We start from the raw sequence: 12,433 nt of genomic DNA on the forward strand, positions 1-12,433 counted from the left end.
GTATTTAAATTGGTATATTTTATTTACACCAAATTTTATTTATACTAAATTTTTGTACTTCGGATTTATTTTAGAAATTTTAAAACGTTGCAAGCATTCCTTCACAACATTTTGGCTCTGAAAATCTAAACTAAAATTTATTACTAGATTTTCGATTTCATGGTGAGACCAAGTTTCATTATACTGTTTTTTTAGGAGCTAAGTTCTTAGACTTTTCTATTTATAAACTGACCTTTGGACTAAAACTAAAAAAACTTAAGGATGCAATTTGGTCTGGCCATGTTTTGTCACTGATTCAGATTTTGACTTCTACTTTTATGCAAATCCTTGATTCTTTCTACCTTACTTTTGAGGAATATTTCCTAAAATATTTTAATCTTTCCAAATCAAAGGATTAATATCAATACATGTAAATTAAGCTTTACATTCTTGACTAAATTATTTAAATGAAATGTAACAATAATAAAAATAACAAGAGTGAGCGTTTATTGAAAATTCAGTATGTGCCAGACACTGTTCCATGCTTTACACATATAGCTCAGCTCTCACAGCAGCTCTGTAGAAAGGTACTGTTTTTCTTCATTCTCTTTTGCAGTGAGGAAACTAAGGTACAGAGAGGGTGAATAACTTGTCATAGGTCACACAGTTAATAAAAGGCAGAACCTAGGCACCTGGCTTTAGATTTCATTAAACATTTCTATTACTTGTAATACGTAGGTACTCAGTGTTGAACCAGACCATTTCAGAGAGCATTACCTGGGAAAAAGCATAGTTAGCAAAGAGTAATCATAAATATATGCAACATCTAGCTACTGTATATATAATACTATATATATATGCACAGTACTATGCAGTAACTATTGTATATATACATATATACTGTATACTGTTACTCCTTCATTATTTAGTGGCAGATAAGATAGTATCATGTTTAGGTCCCAACTCAGCTTCTGACCTTGGATATATGAAGAGCATAGAAAAGTTAAATTTTATCCATTTTGATGTATTAGTAAGTGGTCCATATAAATCCTGGCACCAATAGCTAGTCTATGTCTTGAGCAGTAATTCTGGTGCCAAGAGTACGGGAACACCCAGAGCTTTAGAATTATGTCTTATAAACTGATGGGGAAGTCAGTCTCATTGCCTTTGGTAAAATCAATTTATTGAGTATCTTCCTGGCAATAAGTCAGTTAATTATCATACCCACCAAATGTGGGGCAATAGTTATTGCTATTTTTTATGTGTGGAAAAAAACATACATAAAATCTGCAGTCTTAAGTTCAGGTGTACAGTTCAGTAGTGTTAGGCATATTCACATTGTTGTGAAACAGATCTCTAGAACTTTTTCATCTTGCAAATCTAAAACCCTATACCCATTAAATAGCAACTCCCTTTTTACTCCTCCCCTCAGCCCCTGGTAACCACCATTCTACTTTTGGTTTCTGTGAATTTGACTACTTCATATAGGTGGAATCATCAATATTTGTCTTTTTGTGACTGGCTTATTTCACTTAGCATAATGTCCTGAAGGTTCAGCTATACAGTATGTGATAGGAATTCCTTCGTCCTTTGTATGTGTATACCACATTTTGTTTATTATTACTATTTTTTAAGGTTGCTTTTGCTTAGTCAGTACTCTTTAGGACTTATACCAAGTGATTGGTAGAAGAATTAAGGTAGAATAATTCAAGTGAATTGCAGTTTCCCACATAGACATTCCTGAGTTGATTTTGGTCAGAAATAGATTGATATGTAGTTTGGATAATAAGTGGTTTTAGGCATTCATTCTGTAGCTTCTGGCTTTTGGCACGTGCATTTCCTATTCATTACTAGAAATGACGTGTATCATTGTTAAGAGTCCAATGTTTGCCCTTGTAAGACATCTGCTGGGAAAACGCCATTTTTGGCTCAGGATCTCACTGCAACTTACTTCACTATGTACATTTACTACTTTGTAATGCAGTTGGCTAGAAAATTTTGATCAGTTTTAGTTTGTCTTACTGAAACAAAGATATAAGATTGATTTTTAAACATCTAGAGCTAAAGGATTTTTGACTTCTATAAAGATCCATGTATGTGTTCATAGTCTTTATAAATACAAGTAAAACATCTAGTATTGGTTAGAATATAAAATGATGCTCCAAGTACTATAAATAGGAAATTATAAGGATTAGCTAGGGAAAAATTTCACTAGGACATTGTTTTTCAAGGCATAATTACCCCTAATTTTGTCATCACTGATCATCACAGTGATCACCACTGCTTATTGGAAGTATTATCAGACTATATAATTAAGAATGACTTGATTCCAACATTTGCTTTGCTTTCAAGAGGGGAATTTTTTTAAAGAGACATAATATTTGGCCATTTATAATTACAGTACCAGAAACAGAATCCACTTCTCCCTTTTTAAATTCAGATTATAGATTTCAGATAGTATTTCTTCATGCCTCACACACGAAGGATTCAAGGATCATATTATAGTTCTAACAATTTTAACATAGTAGATATAAAAATATCAGTCTTACGTGGCCACCTCTGTATCAGTGTTTTCAGTTGATATTCACAAGGTAAAATTTAACTCCATTGATTTTGGCAATTTGTTAGCCACACTGTTTAAAAAAAAAAAGAAGAACCTCAATATGGGAAAGAAAAACACTAAAGACACTAAAATGATACCAATTCTACATTTTTCCTTTTGTGTTTGTCTTCCTTTAGCACAAGTAAATACAACATTTTAAAAAAATGAAGTGAAATATTTTGTGTCTTTATTAAAGTGTTCACATTTAAAATATTATTTTCCTGTTTTCAGCCTTAAAATATTTGAAATATTCTTTAAACACTTCTTTTTTCCATAGAAGAAACAGACTGTTGAGAATCCTGTCTTAATACACAGAAATCAGTATAGTTTTCCAGCTTCTCACGTAGAGTGTTAATTGGGTTTTCATTGTAGTCCTTGGAATTAAGATAGGTAATATATAGATCTGACTTTTCAGGCAGCAGAGTTGATAGTGAAGTCTGCTATTCCATGAATTCACATTTTTTCATCCTTTATTAACTGTCTTAAATACAGGCTCAGTGGCTCTGTGACATTTGCAGCTGCACTGTGACATCATAAACCCCGTCATAAGGGAAACTAGCTACAGATTGGAGCAAGTCCACTAGGTGCTAATCAAATGCTGTGTTACAACATTGTAAGGTTTTCCCAGTTATGTGTCGTTACTAGAGTTTTTTAAATTGCAAAGCCAAGCAAGGCTGTCAATTGCATCATCTTAATTTATTTCTTCAGATTAACAATATTGTCTATAGTGGGGTTTTCGGTAGATGTGGTGGCATCAGCATAACATATGTTTCAGGCATCCTATAGAAGAGGATTATTCTTCAGGGGATCAGGAAGAAAAGGTAAACTGTGTCTACTATGAGTTCATTATACACACTTTTAGAGCCTCATAAAAAGAGGTATAAAAATTATGAAATATCAAATACATCCATTTTGTGTGCTTGTTTTTTGAGCAGTTGCCTGCTTGGTTGTTGGAATGTGATGAATATAGATCTTCCCATGGCTTCCTTTCCCACTTTTCTTTATACAGTAGGTATACCTTAAGTAGCTTCCTTCCACCCTCCCGCCACCTCATCAGTTACCCTTTTTTGTTTTGAGAATTTAGCACCACCCCAAATTGTGTTTTTGTCTCTTCATCTGTTTTCTGTCTCCTGATTGAGGAGAGCAGACTTTTCGTGTTCACTGCTATATCCCTGCTGTGTAGACTGGTCCACGAGGCAGGCTTCCAATAAACATTTGTTAAGTGAACAGAAGAATGAGTTAATTCATAAGTATGACTTGTTTCTGTGAGATTTACTTCTTAAAGAGTTTTGGAATGAGTATATGATGTTTATAAGAAAGATCTGTTTCTACGTGAAGTATGCATATTTTAGTTCAAGTGAACTAAAATTTGTGTCTCTATCAGTAGTGTCCTTTAGGAGAGACTTAATTCCCTTCTCTTTCCAGAGCTTCTTTAGAATTCTATTTGCACATTGTGAATAAAGTAAGTATATTAGTCTTTATAGGTTGCTTTTTGTTAGTGTATCTCACATCTTTATTTCCTGAGCTCTAACCCAAGCATCAGTCCCATAATTCTCCTTGCCTACTAAACATTTCCACCTGGTTTCCTCCCATTGCTTTCACCCTAGCCTGCCTAAAACTGAATCTGCCACCTTGCACAAAACAAAAAGATGCTTCTTTATTTACCCATTTTTGGCTTTGGGGCTACCATGCACGTTCTTGAATCATTGCCTGAGTTCCTTCTGTGCCATCTGTGGACCACATCCTACTTCAAGGGCACCCTGTATTTACTTGTGGCTCATGTGATCAATAGAGTAATAATAATGTTAAGATGTTAAAGGTAGGGAGCCACGTGAATTTTTTTCCTATGAATGATGATGCTTATCCTGTTAACTCTAATAGTACAATTAGTTATAAGCTTAATGCTTGTCACAGATCAGTTTTGGCAAAACCAGTAAGAATGTAGAATGCCTGACAGGTTCTCTAGATCTAAGAGTGTTGTTGTTTTTTAAGGATACATTGGAATTGTGACTCTAGGGTATGTCACTTGTGCTGCTTCTCAGCCTCTATTTCAACAGTTTAACTAAAGAGTTGTCTCATGAGCTTTTTGTACTACCCAGAGTTCAGACGTTAAGAGTTTTCACTGTAGTTACAGATTTGTATAACTCATCTCCAGAATTCTAGGAATACAGTTTTGTACTAGTGGGTACAGCTCCCTTTCTACAGCAGGTTTTCTTCTCACTAAGCCGTTTTGATAGAACGTTGTTTAATAATTTGAAGTCCTGAAAATTACACTCGAAAGACAATTAGAGCAACTTAAAGCACGATTTATACTTATCAAAACCCCATGAATCTTCCTTGAGTTGTTCTTCAGTTCTTCAAAATATCTAATTTCTTTGAAGCTGGTCATTTCCCCATGAAAGTGAATGTGGCACTATCTTCCATCTCAAGGCACAGGTCCAGTCTGTAGGAATACTAGTAATACTCTTGGGTATAATGTATATTCTGTTTTGCTCAATCTCTGCGATACAAATGCTCTATCAGGGTTACTATATATGGTGGGTTTTGGCTGTGCTGCTGTGGTGGAGCTGAAATTGCCGCCTGCTTCAGCACTCTGCGCTCTGAGCTGTGAGCAGGGCCTACCTAGGGGCTGCGTGAGGATAGAGCAGTAGTTTTCAAAATGTGGTACAGGGAAGCCTGGAGGAGGCTCCAAGGACCCAGTATTTTCCAAATAACTCCCACATGGTGTTACACAATCATGCCTGGAGGTTTGGGATGACAAACCTATTTTCACAGTAATACTAAGATTTATTTTCTTTTTTTCTCTGTATTGGCATTTGCCCTGATGGTGCAAAAACAGTTGGGGGGTAAAACTGTTGGCACTTTAGCACGATCAAGTCAGTGGTAGTGGTGCCAAACTGTGCTAGTAGTCATTGTGGTCTTCACTACATTAATTGCAGTTTTTTTAAAAAATGTCAGTTTCACTTAAGACTGTCCCTGATGAATCAGCAAATATTACCAATTGTATTAAATCTTGACCCTCGAGTACATGTTGTTTTAATATTCTGTGCTGTGGAAGTGGGACATTCACTGAAAGCATTTCTGCTGCGTACTGAAGACCAACGGTGATCTTGAGAAAAAAACACTTGGGTTATTGAATGAGAGGCAAGAAGAACTAGCTGCATCCCCCCCCCGAAACAGGACATCATTTTTCTTGAAATAATGACAAATAGCCAAACTATGACTGTTCAAACTTGAGTATTTGAAAAACATTTTCTCAAAAGAAAATGAGTGGATGAATCTAGAGACTGTCATACAGAGTGAAGTTAAGTCAGAAAGAGAAAAACAAATATGGTGTATTAACGCATGTATGTGGAATCTAGAAAAATGGTACAGATGAACCGGTTTGCAGGGCAGAAATAGAGACACAGGTGTAGAGAACAAACGTATGGACACCGAGGAGGGTGTGGTGGGGGGTGAGGCGGGAGGGGGTGGTGTGATGAATTGGGCGATTGGGATTGACATGTATACACTGATGTGTATAAAATGGATAACTAATAAGAACCTGCTGTATAAAAAAATAAATAAAATGAAATTCAAAAATTCAAAAAAAATGAAGTAAGCTTGTCATGTCAAGGAAAACAATTAACAGTATTTATTGCCAATGATAGAATTCAGGCTTTTAAGCAGCAGTTTTGAATTTTGGAAAATCTCCATCTGCCATTTTGAGCTTGATAGCTTCCCAGTATTTATAGTTTTCTGATGAAGTTGATGTTGATTTTAATGAATGTGATTTTCTGATAGTGTATCATGAAATGTGTCAGCATTTGGGAGATCTACTTAACTCAATGAGCCAGTATTTTCCAAATAACTACCGCATAACGTTACAAAATCATGCCTGGCTAAAGAGTATAAGATAGATCAATGTATAAGTATAAGATAGATGAATGGATTTTAACGTAACTAAGTTTTCAGATTCCACATGGCCACTAACCTTTAAGAAACAACCACTTGCTGAGTTTTGGTGTAGTATCAAAGAAGAATACCCACATTTCTCTGAAAAAGCCATTGAAATACTCCTCCTTTTCTAATCATACATGTGTAAGAGGCATATTTTATTCACATACCGATTAAAATAACATATTGCAACAGATTCAGTGCAGAAATAGGTATGAAAATCCAGCTGTTTTAAGTTAAACCAGACATTAAAAGAATTTGTAAAAATGTAAAACATTGACACTCTTGTCATTAATTATTTTGTCTTGGAAAGTAGTCTTCATAAAATGTTATTTATGTTATCATGTAATGGCATTATTGTTATTTTGAAGTGAGTTACTAAGTATTTTAAACATTTCTCAGTTTTAATTTCTAATGTGGTAAATATCAGTACATATAACCAACAGTGGGCTGAGCTGGCTTGTGAGAGCCAATTGTGTACATCTTTTTCCAGCTTTTTGTTCAGTGTCACCCGTTGGTAGCTTGAAATCTGCCATAGTAGGAGTATTTAAATTACAGAAATCTGCAAAAGTTACCCATAGCATTCTCCCTTCCCAGGAGCTGGTTGTGCGTTTACAGCATCCTGCTGGATATAAATCACATAAACAAAAGTCATTTGAGGTCGTCAATAATTTTTAAGAGTGGAAAGGTGTCCTGAGACTAAAAAGTTTGAGAATTGGTCATTTGGCAAAGGAGTACCTTTTGGCAATTGGTTCACAAAGAGATGGATCCTTTTTTATAATTCATGCAGGGAACATTTGTAGAGTAAATGTAGTGGTTTTTAAACTGCTGGTTGTTAAATCTGCTGGCTCCATTATGGAATGCCCTTTTTCTTTCCCCTAAAATCTAAAGTAGGCAATAAAACTCCAGGATCAGGTGGGCTGAATTTGCCCCGTGGGCTACATGTTGGGCGTCTCCGGCCCGGTTTCTCACTTTTCTGTCCAGCTGTTACCCAGGCCACAGCAAGGCCCAGCTCAATCAGCAGCTTCTACACAAGGCCTCTATTTGTTGTTCAGGCCCATACTGATCTTTCTGTTCTGTGCTCCTGTGGTTTTCATTACCTGGACAATGGAGCAATTAGTTCTGTACTGTTTGTGTGCTGTTGTTTCTTAGGCGTTGGTTTTAGCAATTCTGCTTTCCACCCTAGGGCACCTAATTCAATGCTCTCCGCGTAGGTTCTCTTGCATGGATAGAAGAGTTTTTACTTTTGGATTGCTGAAGAAGTTTGCCTTCTCAGAGAATGATGTTTTAAATAAATCTAATTATTTGTTATAAACCCAGTCTTTAATAATTCTTTTTAAAGTATTAGAGTAAGTAGATTGGAAATGATTGGTTTTCCTTAAAGTGAGGTCCAACGGAAGCTTTCTTCAAAATTTGTTTTAGATTCTGGGGTCTGCCACCACTCATGATAGAAACTAGTAGCTTCTTTCATGTCCAAAGTCTTCGGTGTTCTGAGTTAAGTCATAATGAATAGTGAAACTTAGTAAAATGAGGCAAAGTTTGTAAGATTACACTGGCCTCTAGGACAGTTGTGTACTAATTAGAAACTTGGCAGGTTTTGAGTCCAGAGAAGTGAAGGTTTTATTGTGTTTTACTGGTAGGGATCTTTGTCAAAAGCACCCAAGGTAGCTGGTAAATGGCTGTTACCTCCTGTCTGTGCAAGCCAAGTGATGGTTCTGGCCCCTCTGGATGCTCAAGTTGGGGGGAAAGAAGTGTGTCAGGGCCACATAGGCTCCAAGGCATGAGCTTTCTCTGGTTCGGAGGTGCGAGGGCCATGAGAGGTCTTGGAATTTCTTTGGCCTGTGCCCTTTTTTGACTGTTAGGGCATAAAAGTGACCGCAGTTTTCATCAGTATAGAGACAAGGCATTAGCTTGTGTCTGGAGTAATACTATAATATCATATGTCAGAAGTTTCATTTATTAAAAATAATTTACCATCTTTAAGTTCTGTCTCCGATTTCTCTTAAGAAGTTAGGGAGGGTGGTTTATACTCTGGCCTAAATAAGGCTTCACAGTTAGTAGTTGTGAGGTCATTAGTGAGGTAGTTTAACTGCTTTAGAACTTTGTGCTTGGAACATTCTTAGCCACTTAATATCTATCACATCAGGGAATGACTGTTTCAGGACAGTAACCATCTCTTAATGGTAAGTACCCTGGCTTGCTTGTCATTTCTTAGAAGCAGGAAAAATAGGCCAGTCATAATAGTGAATGGTATTTCTTTAAGAAAAACGTAAAGAACCAAGAAAAGGTCCAGCCTTAATCCTCAACGATGATCATTTTTGCAGGTTTCTGTAGCTCGGTCAGGCACTGGAAGAGGCTCCCCAGCTCTAACTCTAGTACAGTTACCTTCAGGCCAAACTGTACATGTCCAGGGAGTATTTCAGACACTACAGCCATCCGTTATTCAGTCACCACAAATACAAACTGTTCAGGTTAGCTTGCTTCCCGGATGATTTGTCTTGGACTTTCTTTTTTTTTTTTTTTTTTTTTTTCCGGTACGCAGGCCTCTCACTGTTGTGGCCTCTCCCGTTGCGGAGCACAGGCTCCGGACGCGCAGACTCAGCGGCCATGGCTCACGGGCCCAGCCGTTCCGTGGCATGTGGGATCTTCCCGGACCGGGGCACGAACCCGTGTCCCCTGCATTGGCAGGCGGACTCTCAACCACTGTGCCACCAGGGAAGCCCCTGTCTTGGACTTTCTTGAGCTTTTTTTTTTTTTTTTTACTAATTCATTTATCCTCATTTTCTTTGTGTAGCTTTGATGCTCAAATCTTGTTATTAAACATTTAGATGAATTTCCTTTTTATATGTGAAGTGCCTTGTGCCCTGCTAGATACATAGATTTGACTCAAGTTGTAGTTTTATTGTCAGCTCTTAATATACAGATTGAGTCATTCTCCTTTAAGTTGTTGCTCTCTGCTCAAACTTAGATTTGTTTAGCAATGCTCTCCAAAGATGCTTAAAAGTATTTTGAGGATTCTTTGGAGATGTCTGATAAGCATGGTAATGTAAATATTGTAGTACTGATGCTGTTTTCACCAGTACTCACATTAGAGTGTAGAAATTTAGGTTTATTGTTAATTCAATATGTGTGACATGATATTATTGTTACTTGGTGTTACGTTTATACATCAGATTAAACCTTGGGTTTTTTAGATGTGGTTAGCGTTGTGGTTGTGATCCAGAGATGTGTTTTGTTATTTATTGTCATCAAAGTTGGTCATAAATTCTTAACATTTCTTGAAGCTAAAACATTTCTTTGCATCAACAGATGTAAATTATTAAGTATGAATTTTTAAAAGCATACTTTTCTACTGAATTTATGTTTGTTCCTTTTTAAGGTCAGTTTGTTTTTGTCCTTTAAAATGTTGAAATTATTTGAACCTAATTGATGACAAAAAGATCTCTGAGGAAAATGTAGTTTCTTATACTTAATCAGTCTTATCCTTTTCCTGCATATTTGAATCCAGTTTGTTGCAGAATAAGGGTGAGAGTTGCAACATGACACTTGAAGTAATAAATCCACATGCGTTAAAAGCTTGGTTATCGGGCTTCCCTGGTGGCGCAGTGGTTGAGAGTCCGCCTGCCAATGCAGGGGACACGGGTTCGTGCCCCGGTCTGGGAGGATCCCACATGCCGCGGAGCGGCTGGGCCCGTGAGCCATGGCCGCTGAGCCTGCGCGTCCGGAGCCTGTGCTCCGCAATGGGAGAGGCCACAACAGTGAGAGGCCCGCGTACCGCAAAAAAAAAAAAAAAAAAAAAAAAAAAAAAAAAAAAAAGCTTGGTTATCTTTTCAGCACGGGTGTCTCTCCTGTGTCTTTCAAAAATGTAAGAGTGATTCTCAGTATTGTCTTTTTTTTTTTTCCTTTCCTGCAATGAACTTTGATTCCAGGACTTTCTGACTCTTTCTGACCCTAATTATAAAGCAAAGAAGTCTTTCCACTCTCTTTATTGTATTATGACTTTTATTGGGGTGCAGATATCAATATTTCTACTTAGTTTTAACCTTGCTGGTACTGGAAGAAAAGATCTCATAATCAGTAGGCTCTTTTGGATTTTGTTAAATGGATGATATGATTATCTTTGTAGAGATAGGTGTCTGTGGATCTTGTGTTAGAATTCCTACCTGTTGAATGATGAATTTCAGTTTTCACCTTCTAAAATAATAGCTTACCTTGCATAAGGGAGTTGTTACGATTGTACGAGAGATGTGTGGAAGCCCACTTTAAAGTGATAAATAATTGGTGATGATATATGGTTGTCTGATTTGCAGCGACAGTTTCTCTAATAAGTTCTCCTCATGGATGAGTGTGCTTATGTGTAGGGTGTTCATCACCAGAGATGCATGGTCATACGTGTAGGTAAACAAATATGTACATCCGTGTGCCTTGGGAAGTATATATTCCTGCCTGCATTGTTGGTATTTTAATAAGCTTTTTTGACTGTGCCCAAATCAAATTCCCATATAATTGTAATATTAAGTAAAGTGAGTTTTGCAAACTCAGAACTATCCTAGCCCCTATGATAGATGGCTGAATATATTGAGAGCAGCCATGTTGTAGAGAGATTTCATTATTTTAGTTTCCTGACTTTCTTTACTATTTGTTATTATACTATTACTTGAAAAAATGAAATTGTATTTAAAACTCTGATCTTTCTTTTAAGGAGAAATTCCTTATTTTGACCTTCAAGACCTACTGCCATCAAGCCCACCCCACCTACTTCTTGTAACTTTAACCAGGCTTGTTACCCACGTGTTTACCTGCTTAAATATTCTTTCTTCTTTGGACCTATCTAATGTCTAATTTGAAGACCCAGCGTAAGTCAGCAGTGGTATTGTTTTCTGCCTCTGTCACTCGCTGGCTCACCCCCTGCTGGATTTATGAGATATTTTCAGGGTTGGATCTTAGAGGTCTTGTGTATCTTACACTGAGTGCTTTCCTGAAGGCTGCCTGACACTCATTTGCATTTCTGCAGTATCTGTTATCTGTGCCATCCTTTGCACACAGGCTGGTTCTACAGCTGAGCGTTGTCTGCTCTTCCTCTTCCTCTGCGCCAGGTTGTGAGCGTGGTTAGTGCATCTCAGTGTGTTCTGTCCCCAGCGCCTGGCTTAGTGCTGCACACAGAGAGACCCTTAAGCACCGTGTTGTGAATGAACGAGATACCATGGATTTTATGATGCATTTCAGGAACTCTTGTGTTATAGGTAGCAACAATTGCAGAGACAGATGAGTCTGCAGAATCAGAAAGTGTAATTGATTTTCATAAACGCAGAGGAATCCTTTCACGAAGACCCTCTTACAGGTAAGTTAAGTTTCCTACTGTAATGATACTTTTTCCAAAAAAAGAGAATAATTATACATCAGATTCTCCCATTATAGCTGTTCTGTTTTAAATCTCATTCATGTATCTTAATTATTTATATTGTTAAATTATATTTTAGAAAAATACTGAATGCACTTTCCTCTGATGTGCCTGGTGTTCCCAAGATTGAAGAAGAAGAATCCGAGGAAGAAGGAACGTCACCTAATATCGCTGCTATGGCAGTGCCAACTAGCATATATCAGACTAGCACGGGGCAATACAGTATGTATGCTGCAATTCCATATGACGTACTGCTAACTTTAAGTCTCTCTAGTTTCCTTGAAGCATCTCAGGTTTTGACACTAAACTGACCCATTTTAAAATGCATCATGATACCTAAACTGTGTATCATAGTGTGAAAAGTACATGTTAAAGAAGTGAGAGATTTGTACTGACAGTTGTCATATACTTTTTTTTTTTGGAGGTGGGGTGGTGGTACGCGGGCCTCTCACTGTTGCGGCCTCTCCCGTTACGGAGCACGGGCTCTGGATGCGCAGGCTCAGCGGCCATGGCTC

At 37.3% G+C, this 12,433-nt stretch overlaps 1 protein-coding gene across 1 annotated transcript in view; it reads left to right on the forward strand.

The window, feature by feature from the left end:
• CREM (cAMP responsive element modulator) overlaps positions 1-12,433 on the forward strand; it is a 65,874-nt gene that overhangs the window by 26,309 nt on the left and 27,132 nt on the right. The window contains 3 exon segments of the mRNA XM_079699751.1: positions 8,842-8,988; positions 11,761-11,858; positions 11,998-12,140. Of these exon segments, the coding sequence (XP_079555877.1) occupies positions 8,842-8,988; positions 11,761-11,858; positions 11,998-12,140 (388 nt within the window).

The sequence above is a fragment of the Hyperoodon ampullatus genome (genome assembly GCF_949752795.1).
Source record: "Hyperoodon ampullatus genome assembly, chromosome: 3".
NCBI classification, from domain to species: Eukaryota; Metazoa; Chordata; class Mammalia; order Artiodactyla; family Ziphiidae; genus Hyperoodon; species Hyperoodon ampullatus.